At 40.7% G+C, this 26,820-nt stretch overlaps 1 protein-coding gene and 1 long non-coding RNA gene across 2 annotated transcripts; both read right to left on the bottom strand.

Annotated features, from left to right (window-relative positions):
- Nucleotides 1–258: 258 nt before the first annotated feature.
- Nucleotides 259–20,162, bottom strand: plh (pasang lhamu). The gene is made up of 4 exons (XM_017154407.2): nt 20,056–20,162; nt 3,680–3,905; nt 3,399–3,606; nt 259–661 (listed from the first exon to the last, which is right to left on the bottom strand). Exons 2-4 carry the CDS (start codon nt 3,778–3,780, stop codon nt 440–442), a joined length of 531 nt encoding a protein of 176 aa, XP_017009896.2. The 5' UTR covers nt 3,781–3,905; nt 20,056–20,162; the 3' UTR covers nt 259–439.
- Nucleotides 20,163–24,393: 4,231 nt separating this feature from the next.
- LOC108066080 (uncharacterized) lies at nt 24,394–26,394 on the bottom strand. Its single transcript, XR_001770329.3, has 3 exons — nt 26,184–26,394; nt 25,986–26,127; nt 24,394–25,743 (listed from the first exon to the last, which is right to left on the bottom strand). It is a non-coding gene; the product is annotated as an uncharacterized lncRNA (long non-coding RNA).
- Between the last annotated feature and the right edge of the window lie 426 nt (nt 26,395–26,820).

A 26,820-nucleotide genomic window follows, 5' to 3' on the forward strand; every position in this document is an offset into this window, starting at 1 on the left:
TAAATGCTGATGCAGGTCAATTGAAGTCAAATATATGCAAAGCCAACTGGCCAAAGACTTTCGTGCGATATTTACTGTTGGGAATATTTAATTTAAAATTTAGCAAATAGTATAAGAAGTGAAAACAAAAGTTCGCATGCTTAAAAGGTTCGGGTTCTCAAGCGCTATCCACCCATTTATATTTCTGGTCCCATGAGATTCCTAAACGAAACTGACGATAACGCCCAATTTCAATTGAATTCTGAGAAAAACACCAACTACGGTCTTATCACAACTTATTTATCGGGAAGAAATAAATGGGCGTACATACATACAATGCCAGCGGCCCACAAAAATATATACAAAAGAAATGACATGTCATTAACTCATTCCGGGGCGGGAGGACTGCTATTGGTACTGGTGGCATCACATTTGGGGGTAACTAGTTGCGGGCGCGGACTCACATCTCCAGGAAGTGGATGTCCATGGCGTGGTGATCCACATCTACGGGGGGATGCAGCTGGAGGAACTTGACGTAGGCCAGGAAGGTGGTCCAGCACATGCTGAAGAAGGAGGTGAATATGACCTGGTTCCGCGCCGGCACGAAGGCGAAGTTCACCGTCTGCACGCAGGGCCAATAAATAACGCCCACCTTGTAGGCGTCCAGGAATTTATCGCTGACCTGGGGACGAGAGGAGACACCGGGGAGTGAGTGCAGTGACATAATGCCCCCGGCAGCGGGTGGAGGTGGAAAATGGAAAATGGCAGCGCGGAAAATTGTAATTAAGTGCCGGCTGGCAGCGGCGGTGGGAGACGTTTAAAATTTTATTTATTGCCCGATTTGCTCTCTCTCTTTTGTGGTACGCTAGACTAGGGCGTGGTCTTTTTGTTAATGTTGTTAATTAAAAGGCAACGCCCGGCTCGAAAAATTATCAGCTTGGCCCGAGCTGCGTTCGAATGTGTGAACGATAACCAATTTAAAAAGTCTGCACCGGGGCAGTGGTCGAGGTCTGGCAATTACTTATTGATTGGCTACCTTTGTGCGCACAATTACCGCTGGCATGAAAATCCTAATGGAAAATTGTCAAAAAGCTGGCTAATAGAAGTTAATCTAATTTGAGAAAAAGCCAGTCTATTGATTAACTTAAACCATAAAGGCAATCCTGTCCGTTTCATATAAATTCAAAATCGATTTCTTGTCAGTTGCATTTGATGTGTCATCTTAATAAATAAAAAGAATTTTAATAAATGAGAATTTTATTATATTTAAAGAAAATGTACGGCTTTAATAAAAGCAAGTTCAATAAAACTAGATGAAAAATCATTTAAATCCTTACAATTTAAATATATTCAATTTATTCTCCTCAAAAATACATAATAACAAGAATTAGTAAAATTAAAATAACGAAAAAATATATAAAACTACTTTAATGAATTAACCTTTAGTTTATATGTGCCTAAAACGAAAATTATGGAAAGTGGCAAGAGCACTGGTAAAAAAAATGTCCGGTTATATAAAAGACTACATTTATTTGCATTCCAAATATCTAGTCGAATGTTTATCAGACCTGCATCCCCCATTAAGTTGTTCGAACACAGTTTTCTGCTCTAACTCGAACCCCCTATAAAATGTATTTAGGTGAGGATCAAAAGAGTAACGTCATCATCAGCCACGCACATAACTCTTTTACGGCCAAAACCCGAGACGATCACATTGCTCAGAACAGTCGGCCGTAAATCTTTGGAGAACGCATGCAAAGCAAATGAGACGACGCACGTTTGACACAAATATATGGTAAAACATTTACATTTATCAAGATAAATGGTTTCTAATGATATGGAAGTCAGCCATCGAGCCGAACTCGGCCCTGGAGCAAAGTGCCTGAAAGTATCTCAAAGTATGGCCGCAGAGCCAACAAATCAATGTTGACAGCCCGAATCGGAGGACCAGACGCAGCAATTGGGAATGGATAGAGGTAAGCGACAGACAGGTGATATTTATGCATGCTTACATTACAGCCTCAGTTGCAGATGCAGATTCATAGACACAGATACAGATACCAAGACGGAGATACTGCTACGGCGACTGGCTGAATGTGTCGTGAGAAAATGGATTTCAGAAATCAAAACCAACACACCGAATTGGGTGCAAGAAGTCGATGGAAATTGGAGACCTGATTTCAAAATAAATACCATTGGAAGTTATTCGCAACTGGGCTATCGGCACATCTGGGAGACAGAAGATGTTAACATGTCTAGTTTTTGGAGCCTGATTTCTTGCTTTAAGACACTTAAAAAACGCAATATTATTATACCCTTGCAGAGGGTATTATGATTTCAGTCAGAAGTTTGCAACGCAGTGAAGGAGACGTTTCCGACCCCATAAAGTATATATATTCTTGATCAGCATCACTAGACGAGTCGATCCAGCCATGTCCGTCTGTCCGTCTGTCCGCCTGTTCGCCTGTTCGCCTGTCCGCCTGTCCGTCTGTCCGTCCGTCTGTCCGTCCGTCTGTCCGTCCGTCTGTCCGCCCGTCTGTCCGTCTGTCCGTCCGTTTCTACGCAAACTAGTCTCTCAGTTTTCAAGCTATCGGGATAAAACTTTCCCAAAAGTCTTCTTTCTATTGCAGGTAGTATATAAGTCGGAACGAGCCGGATCGGACAACTATATCATATAGCTCTCATAGGAACAATCGGGAAAAAAAATGTAAAAAAATTATATCTTGGGTGTTTTTGAACCTATAACATCCTACTTTTGGAAATGTCATTTTTTACCTAATTCTGAATTTTGAATAAAATTTTTTCAAAATCGGACGACTATATCATATAGCTGCTATAGGAACGATCGGAAAATTAATGGGAATATAATAGGAAATAAATTATTGCTTCGTTGGTTTTTATTGTATTCTCTTCTACTCTAGGATATAACTCTTTTCAAGTATTGCATTGAAACGAATGCAAAATTAATGAGAAATAATAGGAAAATTAACATTTTTGCGATTTGTAAATTAATAGGAATTATCTGCAAGGGTATATAAGCTTCGGCTGGCCGAAGCTAGCTTCCTTTCTTGTTATTTTAGAGATGTAGGCAAGACGAGTATTGGCAATTCTCTAGTGTCGCATTTAATTATGTTTGTTTTTAAGGAAATATAAAATTTTTTTTTAGATTAAGATACTATTACACGCAGCATTTTTACCATCTGCTTATCAGGGTGTTTTCTTTACCCTTAGCCTCAAGTTTCTGGTTGTTTTTTAAATGTACTTTACTTGATTTTGAAAGCTAAAGACAAATGAATGGGTAATAGGCGGAAGAAGGATCTCCTAAAATGCCTTTTTGTTAGAAGAAATGATGTTCTGTGAAATGGAAACATGCAGTGCAGTTTAAGTCTCGAATGAGTGACTTAGTAGAGTTACGTTACCTCCCGTCTGGCCTCCGCGTACGAGTTACCCTCCATCAAGGTCATGAAGAAGAGGAACGAGCTGATGGCCATCGGATCGTATGCGGTCTGCTCTGTGATCGCCTTGCAGAACGATGACTTAATATCAGTGCGCGGCCACATAACGCCCGCCAATCTGATCCACACATAGATGGTCGGCCCCATGAAAAAGAAGCCGAAAAAACTGAACCTGCAATGGAATTAGCCAGACCACATCGGGGCCAATTAGCATTCGAATCGGGCCAAGATCCGTGGGACGTCACCTGAGACACTTCATCCAGTCGTACGTTCGGAATGTCTTCTTCTCAATCATGGTCTGTTCGATGAGCGATCCGCAGGGCCAGAGGGTGCCATATGATATCATGCCCCGGATAATTTTGTATTTGTTTGTAAAATTCACGAAATTACGAAAAATTTTCGACGCTCTCGTGTGATAATCTTCCCGATCGTCAGTGCCAGTTCCACTTCCACAAAAGTGCTATAAAAACGCTGAAAGAGAAATTGTTTTTTGATCAATACGATGCGGCTGACATGGCTGAGTTCGCTTGGGTTAGCTTTATTCCCCCGTGACTTATGCCAGCTCAGTGCCATATTTGTCTTGGCGGATTTCACTTTTGCCTAGGACCGTGCTCTTACCTCATATGACCCACAATGTTTGTTTTCGGCTTGCCAAAATTGGCAATTCCTTTGCAGTTTTATTGGAAAAAGTATCTTACTTAGATTAGCATTCAACTAAGATGGTATTGTAAAAAAAATGTAATAGCTCTATTTAAATAAATTAAAATGTTAAATTTTGAGGTCTTACTAAAAACATTTTAAAAGTATTCAGTTAAATGATTTTTGGAAATGGAAATTCCCCGATTTTAGAGCTTAAAATAGTCTCCCGTAAAGTTTTATGTCTATATATTTTTCGCACCCCTTTTAAGTGATTCCTCCAAAATGGTGACCCGCATTACTTCCCTCAACAGTAATTAAGTCATTGAAACAGCGTCCAGTGAACCACTTAAATGGAATTTGCTCTTCCAGTGCCAGAATTAAACCAATTGCAAATAAATGTCAGCCATGGAAACACTTGCCCAGCTGACACTTTTTGGACTCTCCTCTTAACTGATGGATGGTTGGATGGCTAAAAGGTGGGTTGAATGTGAATGTAGGAGGGGTGGTACTCACCATCCAGTAACACATGTCAAGTATTATTATCGGGGAGCAAACTACAAACGAAACACAAACATAAATTTAATTGCCAAGAATGTTTCTAGCCAAACAAATGTCGAAATAATGTCGGGCCACGGCCAAAGATTTATCATATTCACTCGACTGTCATAAAAAGCAATTAGGCCCGGGCGAAAGATACAAGCCCGGCAGTCCCGAAATGTAATAAAAAATAACAAAATATACCAAAGGGGCGCAAGAGAAAGAAGAAAGGAACGATGTGTGATTTGAAGTTGTTTCTGGTTTTCAGTTTCGCTTAATGAGTTTGCGGCACAAAAAGTCGCTTCGAGGGAAGCGATTAAAGATCCACATCGAATGCGGCACGTCGGGGTTGCTGTGGTAGCTGCTGGTGCTGCACCCAAAAAAATTCTTTCCAATTAGGTAACAAAAAAATATCAAAAAATTTTCGCATATTATTATTATCTTAGGAAGAGTTATAAGGGAAGAGTTTAAAAATGTCTCAAATTTTTAATGAAAAAATATTCGTTTAGTTTTAATTTTTTTTCAATTTTTATAATTAAATCAGAGTTCTTGAATCAGGCATTATCGGAAAAAGGGGTTTTGTTTACCCGATGTATTTCCAATAATTTATATAGATTACTAATTAAGGTGAGGATATAGTAACAAATGTTAATTCTTAAATAAAATGCCATTTTTTTTAGTGTGGCTTTGCTTCTGTAATTAGTATGCCCGCACACACGCCAAGCCCACCGAAATAGAAACGGAAGCGGAGAGTCCCGGTGAACAGTTGGCCCTTTGGGACGGGCAGGTTCACTTTGAAGGGCACTCGTCAGCAGAAACATAAAGAAGGAACGATACGATCCACGTTCCGTGCCGAAAACAAGCGACCTGGCGATTTGAGTTGGTGTGAAAAGTCCGCCTCATGGCAGTTGGCCCTTGTTGTTGCCGTCTGTTGCATATTTTCACAAGTAATTAACATGTACACGACGTTGTCCTTGTTCGGAGCCACGGACCCGAGAATCCAGCCCGGTGTGGATGTGGGGTCTGTTCCAGCAGCAACTGTCCAAACAGGCTGGGCTGTTGTTGTTTATCAGCGGGGCCGTAACAAAACGCTGCCTCCACATTAATTTGCATTATTTTCACATTTAAATTTTAAATGAGTGCAACCTGCTGAAGTTGCACTCTGCCAGTAAAGGGACAGGTGGGACGACTAATTGCGCAGGTAGTTGGCTACATGTCTTTGAAAATGTCCAATCTACTGGCTTCCGATGGAAACCACTGGCTATTGTCCTCATTGAACCCAATCAGGGTTTATCATTAATTTGATTGGCATTTAGTTTCACACAGAAATTGGTTAAGTAGATTGTAAGATGGGGATTAGGAAGACTTTGATTTTGCTATTTAAATTGCAAAATGAATTAATAGAAATATGCTTCCTTAGAAATCACAACATTCTTGAATTGAATCTAGTTTTATTCGGTGTTGGTTAATTTATGTTTAATTTGGATGTGTCTATTTTGATATTACATTTAAACTCTAATTTATGTAAGTATGAATATTTTGAATGGAGCAAAAAATGTTTTTTTGGATATCTAAAGACCTGATTGGTTATTAACCACTTTGGGATTACAAAGCCTTCAACTTGCGATTGAACATATTACAATTTTTTATTAATTTGCGATGTTTCTTCCATTAAATATTCGTAAAATAATATTTACTTCAAATTTCAATTTGAGATTAATAAACTTTGATCGCATTTCATTAATAGTTTTGTGAATCTTTGCAGCCCTTGACAATTGAAGGAGCTTAAAATACAAGAACCGTTCTGCCCTTTTCAACATTATGAGCCCAGTTTCATAAATTCACTTAGTTCATGGGCGGAAAACTTACTTGTTGGCGATGATGCTGCCCCCATTTAGCCCATTTAGTTTGCCGTCGATGATAAATTTTGCAATGTGGCCCCGAGCGAATGTGCAATAAAATGCTCCCCATGCCGCACACAGCAACAAACCTTGCAACATAAATTAAAGCGCAAAATGTTTATTTACGCTGTGGCCAGCAGGAGGGAAATCAGGGGAAATGGGGAAAACTTGCCGGCTGTTTCCTGCGCAACATTTGCATTTTGACGCCGTTTTACGCATGATGTGAAGAGCTCCGGCCAACTCGGCTTATCAGCCGAGAGAAATCAAAAGCAGCCCCAGAAGTCGGAGGAGTTGGGAGATCCACCGCCCGCAGCATCTTGCAACATTTTGTTTTAATTTCGCACTCTTGAAAAGTGGCAGCCGCCACTCGAACGGCCTTTTGATGTTGGCCAAGTGAATTGCCACGGTGCCACAGAGACAGGGAATGGAGTTGGGACAGAGGCAGAGAACGGAGCCAGCTGCTGGTCGAAATCACCTAGGGAATGGCAACCATCTGAATATCCCCCTGCAATACCCCTTTAAAAGATGTGGCAAATGGTGAAGAGGTTAGGAGTTTGACTTTAATTTAGGAGTTATTATGTGTTGGGCATTATGATTATGGAGTATTTTTGCTATTAATACTATAACATTCAACATTACCAACAGCAATGAAAAGTAATGAGCGCTCCAAATTATAAGTCTAAAAATACCTTAATTCTAGAGCGTTTTCTTAGTTAGCACATACATTTAGAGATTTTAAAACTAGGTTCATAAATTAGTTTTATGTCTAAGCATTTTCGGAACCACAACAAGTAAAAAGTATGTAGGGATGGTCGACCAGCTATTTGTCCTTTGAGTTATTTTTCAGTCGAATACCACATGCTAGATTTAGTTTTCTTTCTCCCTAATATTCATAAATTTGACTCTCCTCTAAATTGTATACCCATTGTCGGTCCAATCAATCGATTCCTTTATTAAATATGGTTATTGACTTGTCGCGCAGCTTTGCTTTTCACTTTTTCGATTGATTTCAATTTCAATTTTGAAGCCGATGCCCCCTGCAACAAAAAACTTCACACTTGGGTTTTTTTTTCTGGCTGTTCATATCACGGGACCCTACATCAAAGGGCATTGCCTAAGAAACGAGGCTAATTGTATCTGTATCTGTATCCGAGTCCCCAGTATGCGAGTATCTGTATCGATAGCTGTATCTGAAGGTGCGAGTTTTGACTGCATTCGCTCTGTCGAGCAAACGGACACAAGGGCGCTTTATTTGATTTCAAGTTATGTAGTGTTTTAGTGGGCTCCCCCGCCTCTTTTTTCCTCGTTCACCCGGCTTTTGTTTATTGAACTCTAGCTGACTGATAGCTGGCGGGGAGGGATTGCCAGAGTTATGATGGTGCTATATAGGTTTTTTGAAACATGTGTATTTGTTACCGCCTCATGCGGGCTGTTTGTTCTCAGCGCCCTACACCATGATTTGATTTATTTGTACACAACTTTATGATATTTACATGTCTGCATCTGAAGGGGGCGTGTTGGGGTGCTCAGGGGCTGGGGGCGTGGCTGGAGCAGCACATGCAATCTATGACATAACTGTAAATAAATACTGGGTTCATCGAGTGCGTTGGGTACTTTCCCCAATTCGATTCGATTGCGGGGGGTTAGTTATTCGATTTTCGTCAGCAGGGGGTCCATATGTATTTTAACGGCGGAAGTGCTAGAAAAGTTTGCTAACTTGGATTTTTAAAACACCTTTTTAATATCTTTATAAATGTTGGACCTAAAGCATCGTCACAACTTTTTAATACTTTATTATAATAATTTTTATGCTTTTTGAATTTGTTTATTTATTTTGGTCTACTTAAGGAATAGCTGCATAGGAACTACTATGCTAAAGGAAAGTGAATTCCCGAAAATAGCGTCCTCTTTTCTTGTGTTTAGTATTCACATACTATTATTTATAATATTATTCCAAAATTATTTTGGACTATTTTGAATATCCTACTTTTTATCGTCTTGGGCATTTTTAGAGGTAGCTTCTTAGGAACTCATTTTCGAAAGAAAAGTGGATTCCCAAAAATTTAGTACTCGCATACTTTTATTTGTAACATTAATCGAAGACACTGATCGTCGGTCATTCAATCCTGTTCCCTTTATGATTTTAATCGAGCTTCTGCGCCAGGCAACTTCCTCTCCTTCGCGCGTTTTACAAGCGATTCGTAAACTCCCGTAATTACCCTTCATTTGGGTTGGGCGCCATTAGCTCCCAATCCCGAGTCCGAACCCAATCAAGTGCAATCATGTAGGAAGCCCTCCTCCCGGACGGTACTTATCTATCGCTGCTCATCGGCGGTTCTTCGGGGGCTGAACTCCAGCCATTATCAATTCATGTCCCGTCATAATTAATAAGGCTCGGGTGGAAATTGGAGGGGAAAACCAACACGCAAGACGGCAATCAGTTGGCATTGTGTCGGGTCTTCGGATATGGAATAAGGGATATGGGACCAGGTTCTGAATGGCGAAGTCTGGGTGCGACCTTATCGGGCAACAGCTGCCGTTCCAATAAAGCAGCTCTCCCCCTCCATTGGCAGTAACTTTGGCGATGTTCGCTGTTTGCTCAAGCGCTCCTGGGCCAATTACAGCTTCCTGTCGTGCGAATTTTCTTGGTTCCCCTATTCCTTTTGGCTACACAGCGAAAAACTTGGCTTTAGCTTAGACTATTTACAGACTATGTGAATGAAGCTAAGTCTTATACAATTAATTTTGATATTATTACATGTACATTCTAATGCAAAGAATAACAATAAAAATTGTAATATTTTTTCTATTCAGCGATAATAATCTGAGTATCAAATTTTCTCTCCGTGTTTGGGCTCTCATACTTTGAGTCAGTCTTGTTTTTTAACCCACCTACGACCCCTTCCCTTTTGGAAGAATAAAAACATCACACACGCTCAATTTCAAGTGTCGAAATGTCTGACAGCTGAAATAATAGAATGGAAATGGGTGCGTTCTCTTTCTTTCTGTTTTTTAGCTATCCCTCAGGGCCCAACGGTAACTAAAGTTTCAAAATAAACAACGCCGGCGAACAATTTATGAAATCATTTTCGCATTAAAAATGCGAGGCCCGGGCAAATAAAAAATGAAAAACATAAAATACAATAACGGACAGCGGCACACATGCTGGCCAACGAGCGAAAACAATTGCAATTGCAGGCAATTTGCTTGATTTTCTCATTTCCAATTTTTTATTGTTTTTCTTGAGGCAGCAGGAGGGTGAGTTTTGAAACCCGGCAGAGCGTGTCGAGGAACAAGAGAATCCAATTTCGTAGAATTTGATTGTCAACTGAAATAACGAGGAAGCCCATAAAAGTGAGACAGGACCTCAGTGCTGTCAATTTGGCTATATTTAAGAGATTGAAGGCTGGACAATTTCTAATCTTGAAATACATAAGAAATATATTTCCAATTCGGTATATAAAGTTTAGCTACATATTCCGTAACTGTGAGATATACAAAAGGAGAAACACATAGAAAAGGCGACAGATTGCCAGGGAAACCATTGAAATTAGAGGCAGCGAAAACGCTTGAGTTCATCGGGTTCATAAATACTTGTATTGCCCATCCGACACACAAGTGTCAATTGCAGCTGACACGACAACGGGGCTCTCGGTTATTAGTTGGCCATCAAACGTGTATGACACTTTAGTCGGTTTCTGTTTCTGTTTCCCTCCCCCTATATGACCCTGTCTCTCTCTCTCATTGCTTCCCTCTCTGTCTCTTTCTAGTTCGGCCTGACAGTTGTGCTAAATTGACGTTTGGTGTTCGCGGCCACCAGGGAGAAAAGTGGAGCAGGGTGGGCGGAATGTGTCACAGTAAAGTGCGAAAAATAATACGTTTAAAAATTGTTATTCAATGAAATCAAGAAAGTGACATCGGAAACTCGACTATAACATCGATTCCTAATACTTTATATATTGCCTTCAGGTGGTTTTATCAAATAATTTTATTTGCTTATTTCTTTAAATTTGATATAATATACCCCAAATGTTTTTGAAGGCTCTTTTCAAATATTATTATTATATTGTGCAAAGTGTTTTGTCAATTTATTTATGTGTCCTGTTAATCATCCGTTCCGTAGCCAAAATACATTTTTTATAAAACTAAAACTGTATTAAAAACTTAAATATGAAAAATATATATTTAAACTAAAAATATTATCATATTATTAAGAGTAGCTGGTTTCTATTTCAGCACATGCAGAGGCTCTAATATAATTTTACATAAGTATTTTTATTGCCGTTACTCGTAGAGTAAAAGGGTATACTAGATTCGTGCAAAAGTATGTAACAGGTAGAAGGAAGCGTTTCCGACCCTATAAACTATATATATTCTTGATCAGGATCACTAGCCGAGTCGATCTAGCCATGTCCGTCTGTCCGTCTGTCTGTCCGTCTGTCCGTCTGTCTGTCTGTATGAACGCTGAGATCTCGGAAACTATAAAAGCTACAAGGTTGACATTTTGCATGCAGATTCTAGGAGTTCCTACGCAGCGCAAGTTTGTTTCTAAAGGGTGCCACGCCCCCTCTAACGCCCACAATCGCTTATATACGATTCTAAAAATTTCAATATTTTGGAAAAGTAAAAATGCAGTTTTATGGTGTTTATCAATAAATTTTTTAAATCGGACCATTTGTTAAAAAGTTACGACGGATCAAAGTTTTTATCTCCTTCGCACTTCCTTTACCTGAGTAACGGCTATCTAATAGTCGGGGCACCCGATTATAGCGTTCTCTCTTGCTTTAATTCGGAGGCAACAAGTCAAATGACAGTTTATTTTCCATTTCCAAAAAACTATCCCCATCTTGATCCTTGATAAAGGATGTAAATGAGAAAATAAGAGAAATTCCTTTGAGATTTCATCCCCTAGAGTTCTTCTGTCAACCGCACTTAGAGATTTTTTGACACGGTTACCAAAACGTTATCTGTACCCTGAACTATTCAGGTTCAGGGCACACACTTATCCTTCACTTTTACCTATCGCCAAAAAATGTAAATCAACCCGCAGATCCGACGAACCACCATCAATTCACGGCAGTGAGTTTATCGGGACCCTCGGATCGAGTGGCAGCGCCCACGTTAGGTGGAAGCCCCGCGGGGTTACATTGAACCCAGTAAAACAGTAAAGCAGTAAAAAGCTGTGCCCAAATTTAGCGCCCGGTTCAGTGCACTTGGCTTGTGTGAGTTTGCGTGAGTTTCGTCTAGAAAAAAATAAAAATAAATAAATGCCGACACAACTGTCAATTATGGTCGTAGTGCTCGTGGGATCGACTCCGACTGAGGCCATACATCCACGTCCCAACAGCAACAATAGATAGATGCGAGTATGTAGATATTTTATATAAACAGCAGCAGTTCAATTTGTTGATTCGCCGCCCGCTCGGCGGGCTGTTTGGATTTCGATTGATGGCAACGTAGGACGCGGACAGGGACAGGGACACGGACATCCATTGAAAGAGCCATATGCGGTACACAACTAAGTCCGTACACCAAGAGAAAAAGATACTACTTCAAGCTGAATTTTCGCTTAAGCAAATCCTAGATACACATTCCACAGAATGGTTAATAACAATAAACATACTTTTAAATCTTTATTTCTAGTTTGTATTACCTTTTTTTAAGTTTTTTAAACTAAATAACTTTTACATGTGTTTAACACACAATTGTGATTGTTACTAAACCATGTTTATAAAATTTACAGAATTAAATATTGACGCCAAGCGATTTGCCCAAGAAGCCAACACAAAAATAATTTCCTAAAACTACATTGTACAAACATTTTAAAAATATTTGCCTAGGCTTACTAAGTAAAATTCAAGCTAATGGGCTTTTGTATTTGGTTTATATGTTGAGGGTACCTGCACTTGTGCATTTGTAGTTTTTCGCAGTGTATGTACATACGAAAATGTGGAATGCAACGGCAAAGTCATTTGTCACGCGCCGGGAACGACAACAACCACGGGCGATGTCAATGAGCGAACAATGAACCGGGCGGGCAAACAAACCGCCCCTCCGCCCTACCAAAGCCCCTCGGCACCCCCTTCGCAGCCCCTGCACCTTTCCACTGCACCACCGAGCTGCCTTCGAACCTGAACCGCACAAAAATAAAAATTGAGCACACACTAAATCAACAATTACAAGATAAGCGAACGGCCAGCGGCGAGCCCAATTCACTACGAGTATCAAAAAGTTCGAACACATCTGCGATTCAAATGTCAGGCGAGCGAGGCCTCTACACACTTCCGCAATTATTTACAATGTCCCATTAAGTGCAGCGTTCTATGCCTCATTTCAGATCGTCACCAAACTAACGCGGCGCTCGAAATTAGTTGGACAAAGAGGAAGGAAAGGGTGCAGCCAGTTTTGAACACCGAACCCCGAAGCCTGAAACATCCAGATCCCGCACAGCAGGCAAGGTTCCAAGCAGTGGTGTATGTTAGAGGGGGTTCCGAAATTTGGTAGTATAAAAGCAGGTTATAAACTTCGAAAACTTTTGGAACTTGCAGGTATAAGGTGTATTTATAAAATAATTTAAAGTCCCTTTTCCTATTTTATGAATTACAAAAACAGCAATGATTTCTTTTCATTTGAGTCCCTCCACCTACGCCACTGATTCCAATGAACCAACCATCCAACCATGAGGCCAACTCCAGGCAGTTTGTAATTTCATGCACTTAAACTCGCATTATGTTCCTCCCTCCCTGATTTTTTTGCTGCGTTCTGTTAATTCGGTTGTTTGTCTGATTTTCTTTTTTCCCATTTGGGGTTATTGTTTTTTCCAGCTTCGTGTCTTTTTTCGGTACGTCATCGTTTCCTTGTTTCGTTTTGATCTCTCGCTGGAAACCTTAGGCGCTCGCCGGGTTTAAATTTATATTTTGTATCCCCTGTGCAATTTGAGGTGTAGTCATTACCGGGGAACTGGGCGAAGGGGAGTGGCTGACCGACTGCGTGCCGTGTTCGTAATTACATTGATGGCGCGCAGAGTCCGGACTTTGTCTGCTGGGTCTCTTGAATTATAAGTACGGGCAGTCGGCGCCCTTACCCGCTTCCCGAACCCTTTTTCCCGTTTCCGCTCCTGGTCCGCGTTTTCGTATTTAGTCGAGGGTCGCTCACTATTATTAACTGCTTATCAATCAGGCAGCTTAAGAGTCTTCGGGATGCACTCCTAATGAGTCGAGCTTAATCGAGGGAAAACTGTGGGGTCTAATGATAATGATAACTAAATATAATCATTAAAAGCTGATTGCCTACAACAATGATGCCATTATTTTATACTTATCTGATATTTTATATATATATATTTTTTAAGTTTTACAAAATTACGTAAACAACGTATCATATAATAAACATTGCATGTTCGAGTTGAATTAATTAGAGTCCGACCGCTAGATCCGCTTTCCAATATTAAAAATTAATTATCTCTATCTGAGACCGAAAAGTTAAACAAATAAATTTCGTTGATGCTAACTAAAATTTGAATGAAACTCCATATTTGGAAGCCCAGTAATTACAGAGTGTTCTTATAGATGACAAGAACAGTTTTTATTGCATTTTTAACGAATATTAAGGCACCCTTATTTTTATAAGGTTTGATTTGGCGTAAAAAAAGAAAAAATAATTAAACTCGCCCGTCCAACCCAATACTCGCCTTCCACAGATCCACTTTGATGTCTTCCCGAGCGCACATACTTTTCCATGCACCATTTTCCGCTACCCTGAAGTATCGGCTTGAGGTGACCCATTTCGGTTGTACAGCGCCTGCCATTTAGCATTCACCATTTGCCATTCAGCATTGTGCCAGCTTAACCTCATTTCGAAGGCAAATGCTAAAGAATTACATTAAACCCCGAGTGGCAAGCCGAAATGCAAACGCAAAATCAAAGAAAAGAAAATTAACATGAAGTGAATTTCGAAAGGGGGACGGACATGGACACGGACAGTGCGGGGAAAATGCCGGGGGCGATGGGAAATTTTGGCAAAGAGTCGGGCACGTGCTTATAGCGCAGAAATTTGGAAACTTTTGTGTTTCCTCAGAGACCTGAAGAGACAGCTAGACGACATGGACGTGACGGACCCAGACCGACAAGCGGACCAGCAGACGGATGGACGGACGGTCGACGTAATCATGAGGCAATTTCTTCTGGGCCCTGCTGGCAACTGCATTTTGTAGTCAGCACTTTCTTGGCCCGCTTTTTTGAGCCAACTCAACTCCAGCCAGCTCACCTCCCGAATTAACCCCGAGCTGTTTTGGGACAGCTGATTTTGAGTGTTTTCCGGTGACCCACTAGAGAAGCTTCTACCCACTTAAGCCGCAGAAATACCAATATTTTCTTTGGCCTTTTCTTGGGCCAATAAATCATGTGGCACATTGTGTCTGCTCTTTCCTTTTTTCATTTCGTTTATTTGCCCTCAGTTCCGATTCGTTGGTTTGGCATACGCAATTTAAATAAAAAATTAGCGCATATTTTGCGTTTTCCTTTCCAAGTGCCCAAATACCATACTAAATCGTAAATGTGCACTGCTAAAAAATACACCTTATCTATCAATTGCTTTGATCAATAATATAAAAATAAATAATTTGGCATCAGAAGAAATATAATAAGATATAAATGATATTTTTGCAAAATTAAATATTCAGTTTGTGCAAACAAACCCTATTTTCTTGCTGTGCACTTTGCGAACCCCCATGTGATGTGTAGATTCATTCAATTTATTACTTGGCATATTTTTTGCCGCTGCTTTGTTTTTCTGCTGCCTCAAATAAATAATGCCTGGAGCTGTGCAAGCGGGTCGATTAATATAAATCAACGCCTGACGGTGTCGTCCAAGGGAAGTTTCAAGGGAGGGTGGGGCGGCACGGGGAAATGGGTGCCTCGCCTGCTGACTTTTCCTTTGTGGCTTTAATGAAAGTAATTTATTAAGTAATTTCTAAGCTTTTAGTCGTGACGCTTGCCGTTGAGAGTTTAATTAATTGGTTTTCATATTAAACGACCCGACCAGGCCCCAATGAATTATGTATGAGAAGGTAAGTAGCAATCGATATTGAGATTGCGATTGAATATTGCACAACCTCGGACGGAAAAAATCCCAATTGCCCTGCCCTTCATGCACGATACACGGATCGAAAACGGAAACTGTAATCCGGCGTGAAATGGATCTAATGGATTAATAAACATTCCGCCATAATTAATTCCGAGTATTATTTGTGCCTCCATTTAAAATGCAGATGAGGGCTACGTTTATCCGTTCATTCGAACGCAGTAGGGAACTTTTGAATGGGCTCACTTATTCCCAGGAAATGCAGTCAGCGGATTAAGAACGATCTCTGACTCGAAAAGAATTCAGATCATTGTACTAAAGTTGGATAATGCTGCAACAGTGCAGTGCGTTTCATAGTGCACTAGATAAATCCGAAAAATTGCGTAAAACAGCTGTATAATGCCATTTGTCAAACAATAAAATCGAAATTAGCTAAATTATTTTCTAAATCATAATTTAATTTAATTGCCACATTAACTTAAATGTTTTTTGGAAGGGTAATGAATAAATGGAAAATATTTGAATTTAGGTAAATCAATAATATTCCTTTGGGGGCCTTGTTGTCAATTTCAGTTTCAATTTGGACTTTCTTGTTTCCAAACTGACTTAATAATAACGAAATGTATTATTTTCCACATCTTTCTGTAGACGTCCTGAGGTTTTGGAACAAACCTTATCTGGAGAACTAAACTCCCCCGGGCGAAGCTGTTCTTTCAAGTGTCAGGGCAAAGTCGATGCGAGTGTTGTCGCCGTGGAAATTGCGACAATCTTGCCAGGGTCCCCCTCCGCTCTGTGAGATACATTTGTATCTTTCAGTGCGGCGACTGCAACTGCATACACAGCTACCAAGAAATAGCCACCCAAACGGCGGCGGATGTGCGAGCACGAAACGTGCTTTCCGAATGGCCAAATGGCCGAAACCAAAGCAAACTCAGACGGGCAGACAATGAAAACTAAAGCCAAGAAAATAGACGAAGAGAAAAGCACAGGCAGAAAAACTGCAACCGAAAATAAATAAAAATGTTTCAGAGAAAACTGTCAAGATTTGCATTTATCGTCGTTGGCGTCGCGGGCCAAGAAAATGCACATGCGATAAAAGTTGTTGCCATGGCTTGGCTATTGCTGTTGCAATGTCTAGTCTCTGGTCTCTGGTATCTGCTATTCGGTATCTGGTGTCTTGTGGATACGGGTATCTGTATCTGTACTTGGCCATAGATAGCTTAGTTGGCATTTGCTTAATTTGCATATCGCGTTGGAGCGGCGTCTCAGCAGAAAATATTTGAGAATTTGCACTTTAATTGCACTAAATCACCATCAGTTCGGACAACATTAATTGACTCTGCAGATACGGACTGATTGGTCTGGGGTCGCCTGCACTCATTATGCATTTGTTTCCTATTAATTTAATTAGCCGGCATTTTGCGGTTGTGTAATCCGCTTGGTATTTGCAATTTTCAGGTCCCTAAAAAGACCCCATTCCAGCCGCTTTGCAGCTCAATAGCAACAAGATTAAATAGAAATGTTTTATTTCCCTCGCCGTTCCCCGAATTCCCCCCAAATTACCGATGCTGCTATACAAATACGGGTTTAATTTTGTGTTTGGTTTTCCGTCGGCTTTGTGTGGAATATGCCACTTGCTAAATAAATTAAAATTTTAATTTTATTCTCTCGAAATACATTGTGTACTGCACTAATGTGGTCACAACAAATATACAATTTGCTATGCACAAACTTAAATCGACGAGAAAATTTAATGCTAAATGTGTTTTGTCACAGAAGTTGATTAAGTTTTGAAGGCTAGCATTGTGTTAAGTATTATTTTGGAATCAATAATTATATTGTCATAAGCCTATTCTAAAATAATAATTTAATTGTAAAGCATTAAAGTTATTATTGCATTGCAGAAACTTTCCACTGTGAAAACTCGAGCTAATTGAGTAGAAGTCTGTCAGCCATTTTAGTTTTTCGAATGCAGCAAGGCTTGCGTAACGCCTGATAACTTTCCAAATATATGGTAAATTATACAGACAGCAGCCCGCAGAAGGAGAGGAATTCCATTTGCGTTCAATCGTAATCGTGAATTTCTGGCAAATTCAAATGCGCAGAAACTCCCCGTTTCAACCCTCAAAACCCCTCAATTTATTCGGTTTACAATTCAATTTAAATGTAATTTCCCTTTTTGCTAAATTGCGAATGCCAACACATGCAAACAGACTGAATGAGACGGGTGTCGAGTGGGGTGGGGGGAGGGAGGCAGCCTCAGTCAACTGTCGCATTCCTAAACGCAGTGCCACGCCCACCCTCGCACACACAAGCTCACTGGGGGCTGCAAAACACATGTAAATGATAGTGCACGTCATAATATTTCATTTGACACACGGTAGAAAATCGTTTTACACTTTTGGCATAAATTGACGAAATAAATCATGTTTGCGACACGTGATTGGCGACCCAAACAGAAAGGCAGTTTTGGGTGGGATTGGGGGTCCAACGGTCACAGAGGAAAATTCGGGGATCAGGGGCGCCGGAAAAGTGAGCACGAGAAATTACACATCGGAAAACCAGCCTGAAATGTAGGAAAAACTGTTCAAAAATACTCTATTTTAATATGAGCATATGCCACACAGCTATGAAAAGATGAAGAAAAAATTATTCTTTAAAATAAATACATTTATTATTCAAAGACAGCTGTGTAAGTATATAAAAACATCCAAGAGATTACTAAATAAACTCTTCTTAGAGAATTCCACCTTCGAGCGTAAATTATGTGTTTGCTTTCAGCAGATTTACGTTGCCTTTTAATTCAATTTTTACTCTTTTATTTGGCCGTGCAACGCGGCGTATGCGCGATGTTTCATCGCACTCACAGCCCCCACACACTCGTATTTCAGCAATTTGTGCTCAAAATCCGAAATGCACCTTTGTTGTTGCGCAAAGAAAGCAACAGCTTGGTGCAATATTTATTTTATAATTCAATTATGGCGGAATGCTTTTGACATTTTTGCCTTTTCGTCGTTAACCGGCTGTTCACGGCTGTTGGCGGGATTTTGTTTGGCCAATAAGACAAACCGACGAAAAAGGCCACGCCGACGATGAATGACTGAGCTGCGGCCTGCGTCAATTCTTTTTCACGTGCGAGCGTGTTTTTTTCAATTTGCCATCACACACATCAGCAAATTGCATTTCGATTGTGATTCGGGTTTGATGAATAGCCAGAAACGACTGTCGCGAATCGCAACCGAGGGGGGTCAATTATTTTGAGCGACTCGATTGAATTTCTAATGACTCAAAGGGGTATTAAATGCGCATTAAGCGGAGTCACATCGCCGGCTCTTTGCCCATGGGGCACAACCACTTATCGATGTTCAACTAACCACATTAGCCTAATGATTTCGCCGCGTTTCCCAGTCACAGTCCCAGTCCCCGACCCATTTCCATTCCCAGTTCGAGTCCAAGTCCAAGTCCCCATCATCATCATCATTGTCAGCACTTAAATGCAGGCTTCATTTGCTTAATTGCATGGCAAATGTTGCCGTGATTAATGTGACAGGGATTGGGAATGGAACTTGGCCGGGGACCGTGCCTACGCACAAACACTCCAAACACTCTCAAAAGCCGGCAAAAGGTGAAAAAGAGGAAGACAAGCAATCAACATAAACCTGTTCATTATCAATGCTGTTGGCTTTTGCATGAGCTCGGCTGGAAAACTGAAAAGACCGCTCACCGCATGGAAATAATTTAGACGAAGATTTACTCTCGCTTTTACACTGCAAAAAATATGCACAAGAAAAAAATTCTAGTTTATGTTGTTAGGCGCTATATATGTACACACTTAAGACTGTTTAAAGTTAAGATAATACATTCTGGTAAAATGCTTATAAATGTACAAAGAAATAGTGCAAAAGCTGTGGTATATAATTTAAGCTTGACCGATCTGCTGTTTTTCTGTGACTGCAGCCCGCCTTGGGTCTTAACCGCAAGCAGATAGCCAGCTACTTATGCCGCATTCAAGCCCGATATCCCCTGCATACATATGCATATTCGCTTTGCGGCAGTTTGTCCCGAGATTAGCGGAAGCGAGAACATTCAGCGGGCAAACTGGAGCAAGGCTTCTCTTCGGTGACGATGTGACCCACTTGCGGGGCGAGCGACAGCCGTAATACCATAAAGGGGGACTGGGGTTCTCCTCAATCGAATACGAAGTGCCGTAACACCATGCCCCTCGTTGGGGTCCCCAAAGCCGTCAGTTGTCGACGCCTGAGTAGCGGGGCGCTATTTATAGACGCGCTAAATGGGCAAATTACTTCCGACAAATGGCAAATTTGAACTTTAAAAATGCATGGCTATAAATAATCGCCTGGCAATTAGCTTGTTGCAATGGCGATTCATACTCTTGAGGTCTGAGAAATGAGCTGTTGGAAATTCGCAATTCACTTATGCAAGTAGCCAGCGTTTGTCATTACCCGATGATTTCCCCGGAAGTTCCTCGCACTCGGAATCCTTAGCTGTAATTTGTACGAAAATGCCCGCGACGATACGCGAGGCGTTTCGCTCAGCCACGAAATAAAAACTAATTGCAATGATTGCAAATTGCCAGATTTCAATGTCAATGGCGGCCAAAAGAGAGTGAGCAGCGGTGGCCAGTAGCCAGTAGCCAGCGTCATCATCATTAGTGAGTGCCCGACCGATTCTGCATCTTTGTATCTCCGTGTCTCTCGGCGGAATGCATCTCTGCGGTTGCCAATCAATAATTTGCCTGGTGAATGCCTCCGCTGGCTGTAATTGTGTTCTGGCCTCTGCCTCTCTTTTTGTGCAATTTTCATTCATTGCATTTGGCAAGCGACTGCCAATAAGTTGGCTTCCACCGGTCTACAGAGAGAGAAACAAACAGCCACATAAATATTCTGTAATGGTTTTATGTAGAAGGTCGAGGAAAAATGCCAGCGTCCTGAAGAAGTTTTATTTTCTTTCTTCATTTTAGTAAATTAATCAACAAGACGAGACAGTCCAATAGTTAAAACACAAAGAAACATAGGGACAAATATTTATGACTAACACTGCACATTTCGAGTGCTGCGTACCAAATATAAATATTATTTAGGTTTCTGATCATTTCATCTTGTTTTACCTAATTAATAGCCTGCCACTGTAATAGTTATTCTCTGTGTAGAGACGACGGTTTATGGCAGCGGCAGCTTCTATACAGCATTTAATTGCACGTTTTGGCCAGCACAACAGCCATGACAGCAGCAACATCAGCAGCAGCAGCAGCAACAGCAACAGCTACGGCAGCAACATCAGCCGCAATGACAATGCCAGACACAAAATAACCAAAGGCAAGTTTTTGTGGTTTTGCCAGGTCGCTTTTCAGCTGGCTCGGTTTTGCCTCCTCTTCGGTTCTTCAACTTGGCCAAGTCGGGGCCGTAGAAAATGTCTATATTATACAAAATATTCGTCTGTCATTAAAGCGGAAGAGTGGTGGGCAGGGGCAGGGACAGGGGGCTGAGGGGGCGGGGCCGAAGAGAATGGACCGTAATGAGTTTGTGGTTAGACTGAATCTGCCGCAGAGCATGATGTATAAGTACTCATATTTATATTTGTTCTCGTGCAATTTGCAGCCATACAATGTTGGCTGCTTTCCACTCGGTGAGTACTTCGCGTTACCGGACGTTCATAATCACCATTTATATATTTTCCACTGACACAAATAGCAGCTGGGATATAAATGTGAGACAAGGAGTTGTGCATTCGATTTGCGCCGTTTTCAAATATCTGGGGGAAAATATTTGTAATTTCATTTAGGGTCTTTGTTTTATTTCAGGTGGTTCAAGATTAAATCTACTGGGTTCTCTGACAATGTGTTTCCGTCCGTAAAAGACCGTAATCTTCGGCTTTTCTCGGTGTAAATAGTTTTTTCCCACCTCCATGACCTTTTGCCTTAATGTTTCTTGCCCTTGCTGCTGCAACTAATGTGTTTTCTTGACCACCTTCACCCCCGCCTCGTTTTTCCACGCCAAAAGGGGCTTGGACCTCGCTGTGACCTCCGAATGGTGTTTGCAGCCCAACACATTTCAGCATGCTAATTAGTTGGGGGGCGGAGGGCGAATTCCCGCAAAGCTTTTTGCGCCCGTTTCCCCATGCGTGTTCATTATAATAATTTCTCGTGCGTTTGTCTGGTTTCTGTATTTGGCCGGGTTTAATTAATGATTTGCTAAGCTGCCAGATACCACTCCCAAATGCGCTGTGTTTCGCTTTTGTGCATGCCAGGGGTTAATTGGGTGTCAGAACGTGGGTTAATTCAGGCCACAGAGAAAGAAAATTTGTGTGTGTATATTGTCATACAATTGTTTTCTAGGGCACACAGAAGTGTATTCTTACTATGTGCCCCAGAGATTTAATATTTTTGCCTGGTAAATTTAAAAACCAAACCAAAAATCATCTATAACCTAGTGGAAATTGTTTCTTACTGTGCATCTGCACATCCCTTGGCCTGCATGTCCGATTGCGGCCAGAATACACGGCATGTGCAATTTAAACGCGTGTGCTTTCGAGTGTGTTTGTGTTGGCAACACGTGGCAGCGTCAAATCTGAAATGTAAAATCCGAAAGCGGGGCGCCCCAATCAGCTCGCACATTGTTGCAGCTCACTGGGCGCTTTTGTTGTGGCGACTGCTCTTTTCCGCTGCCACGTTTCGTTACACAAAAGGCCAAGTTACACTAGTGCCCAAGAAAAGCATAGACACACATTTGCAAAGCTTATATATTTTTTTTACGATTGCCAGTATGCACATGTTTTTTTCTTGCCACGCCACGCATTTGCCATATTTATTGCATATACGATACGAAATATAATCGAATACTCTGCCCAAAAGGTAGCCCAGGTATTGGTTAGATCAGTAAATCAAATTAAATTGTTTTATTTATTTTTAATAATTTAACAGCAGAGATCAAGGTAACGTAAAAATATGTTTAGTATCAAGATTTATGAGGAAAAATCATTATACATTCTGCTAGTTGCAATATAATTTCTAAACATCCCTAATCATTATTTTTTATCGACTTAAACTATCTGATCGAATTTCGGCATACTTCACTTTTACACTTTTAAGAGCTCCACGTAGGGTATCTGTCTCATTCATATCAGAGCTTAACGAAACGATTCCCCCACTTAATATTTTCGTTGTGCGCTCTCCGCACCAAAGTCGCATGTGCATTTGCATGTGACCGATTGAGGTTTATGAATATAAATTGTTTGTTAATTAAATCCAACAACAATAACGGCCAGCAGGATCAACAATGAGGCAGACAACTGTGGGATTGGGATGGTTGGATGAATGTTCGGATGGTTGCTGGGTTGTTTGGATGGTTGACTGCTCGGTTTGGCTAGACTTTAATACCGGAAATTGATTAAAAGCTCATTTCATTTGCCTGCTGTTGGCTTATGTCGGAGTTGCAATTGTTGTTGCAACTGCAGTGGCAATTGTAGTTGCAGACCCCTCCTCGCTGTCATAATTTGCCGTTTGAAATGATTATGGTGCTACACACACTCGGTAATTGCACTTGCTGATGCTGCAGATGTATTTGTTCCAGAGGAAATATCCATGCACAACATGTTGAATTATGTGGCTGTTTTTCGTGTTGCAGTTGTTGTCGAGCTTGTTAATTCACAGACTGACGCTATACCTTTCATTATTATCGAACACCCTGATGTTTTCAAATTTAAATGGCGAAAGATGATTTGGGTATTATATGACGAATATGTTTTACCTTTATTAATTAGTCCAGAGTCTTAAAGACCTTTTAAAATAATCACTGCCAAGACAAAAGTGAAATAGCGCCCGTTGATTTTCGATCTATCCGAATCCATACGAGAATCCAAACAGTACAATTAGAATAGAAGTGGAACGCTAGTATTGAAATCTAAAGAGAAAGGGCCTTAATTTTTCTATCCTTCCTTTGCCAGCTATGTAATAAAGTAATCAGATTTTTGTTTAATCTGATTTGAAATTCTAAAATAAATAAATAAAAGTTTCATCGTAGAGTAGAAGGGAATACAATAAAAATCAAGGAAAAATCAAGCTTGTTTCCTATTGAATTCACATTAATTTTCCAATTGTTCCTATAGCAGCTATATTATTCGAATTCTCGAAATATTCCCATGAGTTTAAGATAATATGTCAAAAAACACCAAAACTATATTTTTTTTCATTTTTTACGATTAAAAAGACTTTCAAGAAAGTTTAAGCCCGATAGCTGTAAAACTGAGTGACTGGTTTGCGTAGAAACGGACGAACAGGCGGACGGATAGACGGACGGACAGACCGACGAATGGACATGGCTAGCTCGACTGTACTTTATAGCAGCGATCGGCTCACACATACAATAACATTTTGTTTAATAAATTGCACTGGGCAGATCATCAGAGTGTGTGTGCAGACCGCTGTTCTACAGTATACGTAAGCGAGCAGCGGCTGGGCAGAACAAAACCCTATGCTCACTTAATATCAAAATACCCTCTGCAAGGGTATAACTACTCCACATGGCTTCAAAGCACTATTCCACACAATATCACACTCTAAGGAGTCTTAAGTTAAACCTGTTAATTTACAGAAATATATTCAAAATTATAAATAAAAAGATCGCCGGATGCTTAAAGCTCTGGTCATTATGGCCGGTATTTAAAGATTTAAGAAATATACAATTTTATTTATGGGCCTTACTATTTGGCTAATTACAAAATCCCGTGATTAATCGAGCGCGTCTACAATTCTTGTAATTGAGTTGAATGGATCTGAGACAGGTTGCCTAATTGCAGGATTACTCTGAAAGAATGATTAGAAAATGCTTTCATATCTGCCATTTTGCCGGCTCGCTGAACTTGCGTATTCTGCTCGAGTTGCTCGGAAAAGTTATCTCATTTGTTTTTATCGGCCGAGGCCGGTTCGTTATGCCAACAACCCCCGAAAACACATTTATGGCAACTGGGAATTATTTATTTTCCAAAACATTTGCCCAGAATATGGCCATGTAATGTCCAACTTGAACTTTAATGGGTTTTCCACTTCCCCTTGCCCAAAAAGGCTGTTACACTTTTCCTCTCGCTCGCTCGCGCGCCTTTTCTGGCCCCATCCTTCTCCCTCTTTTGTCATAATTTTTCTGCCAATTTCAGCCACTGGGAAAGTTGGCCGACTCTCGCACTTACACGTATTTACGTTGCGATTTTTATTTCCTGTAATTTTTACGATATTACTTATTTTTATGCAGCTCACAGCAGATCGGTGGGGGGACGAGGCCCATATATATGGCAGGGCGGTCGGGGAAGCAGCGTTTAGCTTTCATTTTGAATTTTATGCCATTTTTATTGCTTGTTGTGCGCCATGTTGCTGTCGTCGTCGCCGTTGTGGATGTTGTTGCCGTTGTTGATGTTGCTGATGGCAGCCGCATTATTGGTTTTTGAAACTCGAGCTGGGCCACGACAGAAATTAAAATAAAAGGCGAAAGGGGAGTGGCGCCTGGAGGCGGAGGATGGCCAGAACAAAGGAACAACAGCCACAGCCACTCAAAAACCCAGACACGGCAGCAACTCGTTTCCAAATTCCCCACAGCAACATTAGTCAATTGGAATTCGACGCCGGTTAATATTAATATTTGCCCGTGTGCGCCTTTGTTGCCATTACGTATTGTTTTTACAGTTGCCCGGCTTATTTATTTCTAGCATTTGTTATTATTTAATTTAAATATTTATGCAGCGTGTCTGGCGTGACTATGGCGCATTATAATTACCGCAACAACAGGCCGATAAGCGGGCGAGCAGACCCGTATACTTGATATTTTGCTATGGTCTCGTTTTCGAGGTTTCGTTGTAATGTTCGGCTGGCTGCACCACCGCATTATATGGGTAATGGCTACGTGCTGCTATGGGCCCGACCTCGTTAAGTGGGTTGTGCTCCAATCCCCCGATCTACCGATCCACAGCCGATCGGTATATAGCAACCCGTGTGGGCAGACGTTGTAAGTATTAACATTACGCTGCATTACAGTCCATCGCCGCGGTGTCCCAATGCAATTGGCCAATTATCGGGTATTTCATGCCGCAATTGATCCCAGACTTTCGTAGCCATCCCAGGTGCATTTTCAAAGTTGCGCCTAAAACTGATGTAAATTTTAAATTAAAATGTGTGCAACATAAGTTATGCAACCAACATGGCAGCAACTTATTGTAGTTTTTTCTTGAAAAAAAATAAAACTATTGCATAAAAATATTATTCTCGAAAGCTCCAAACGATTTAGAACACAAAAAATTGTTTAATTGTTTTTTTTAAGCAATACAACTAATTTTTAAAGTTTAATTAGTATTTTACAGAAATTATTATACGTTGCCTGGTTTTTACTACCTTTCCGTTAGCCAATCAAATTATTGCCTTCTTGAGGTCAAATACATACAAATTAAATCTAATAAGTCATCTCACGTAGGGCACTCCCATATTTGTATCCAATTTGATTGAAAAGACGTTGCACTCTAGTTAAAAAAGAGTTCTGTGGAAAAACCATCCGAGTGGATTATCAATTTATATAAAAGTGTAGCCACTTACCTTCCGGCTCCATTCCCTCGCACTGAACATTGTGTGTCTGCAATTAAATACACATTGAAACCTTTGTGAGCCCGATAATCATCTGGATGTCTGCCTAGCCACATGCGTTGTTTGTTAATGTCTGCGCCATTATTTGATTTATATTTTCCATATAAACACTCCGTTGCCCGTGCTTCTGCTGCTGCCACTGCCGCTTATTGATGTTTGTCCAACTCGCAATCATTCAAAGACCAAACCAGTTGGTCACTCGACCATTTCCAGTAAACTCAGTTAAGTGGGGCGGTGGGAGGTGGGGGAAGGAGGGCGGGAAGGCAGAAAGGCAGGAGGAGCGGAGACAGTCACTCGTCAGTGGCCATCGATCAGGCGATGGTAAATGTTTTTCCAATTTATTTCCATGCTTTACTTGGCCGACGAGCAGCGCTAACTTGGCCAGGGACTTGGCTGCTAGTTTCAGTTTCAGCTTAGTTTTTCGTGCAATTAAATTGAGTTATTTGCGTTTTGTCTGGTCAAAGTTCTAGCCGGTCTCTGTCTCTTGGCCGACTCTCTGCACGTTAAGAAAATAAGCAATATAACTAATAGAATGTATTTATAAAAATAGTGTAGCTGGCTATAATTAGTATAATTTTATTTTTCTGAT

This window comes from Drosophila takahashii, chromosome 3R (assembly GCF_030179915.1).
Source record: "Drosophila takahashii strain IR98-3 E-12201 chromosome 3R, DtakHiC1v2, whole genome shotgun sequence".
Lineage (NCBI taxonomy): Eukaryota > Metazoa > Arthropoda > Insecta > Diptera > Drosophilidae > Drosophila > Drosophila takahashii.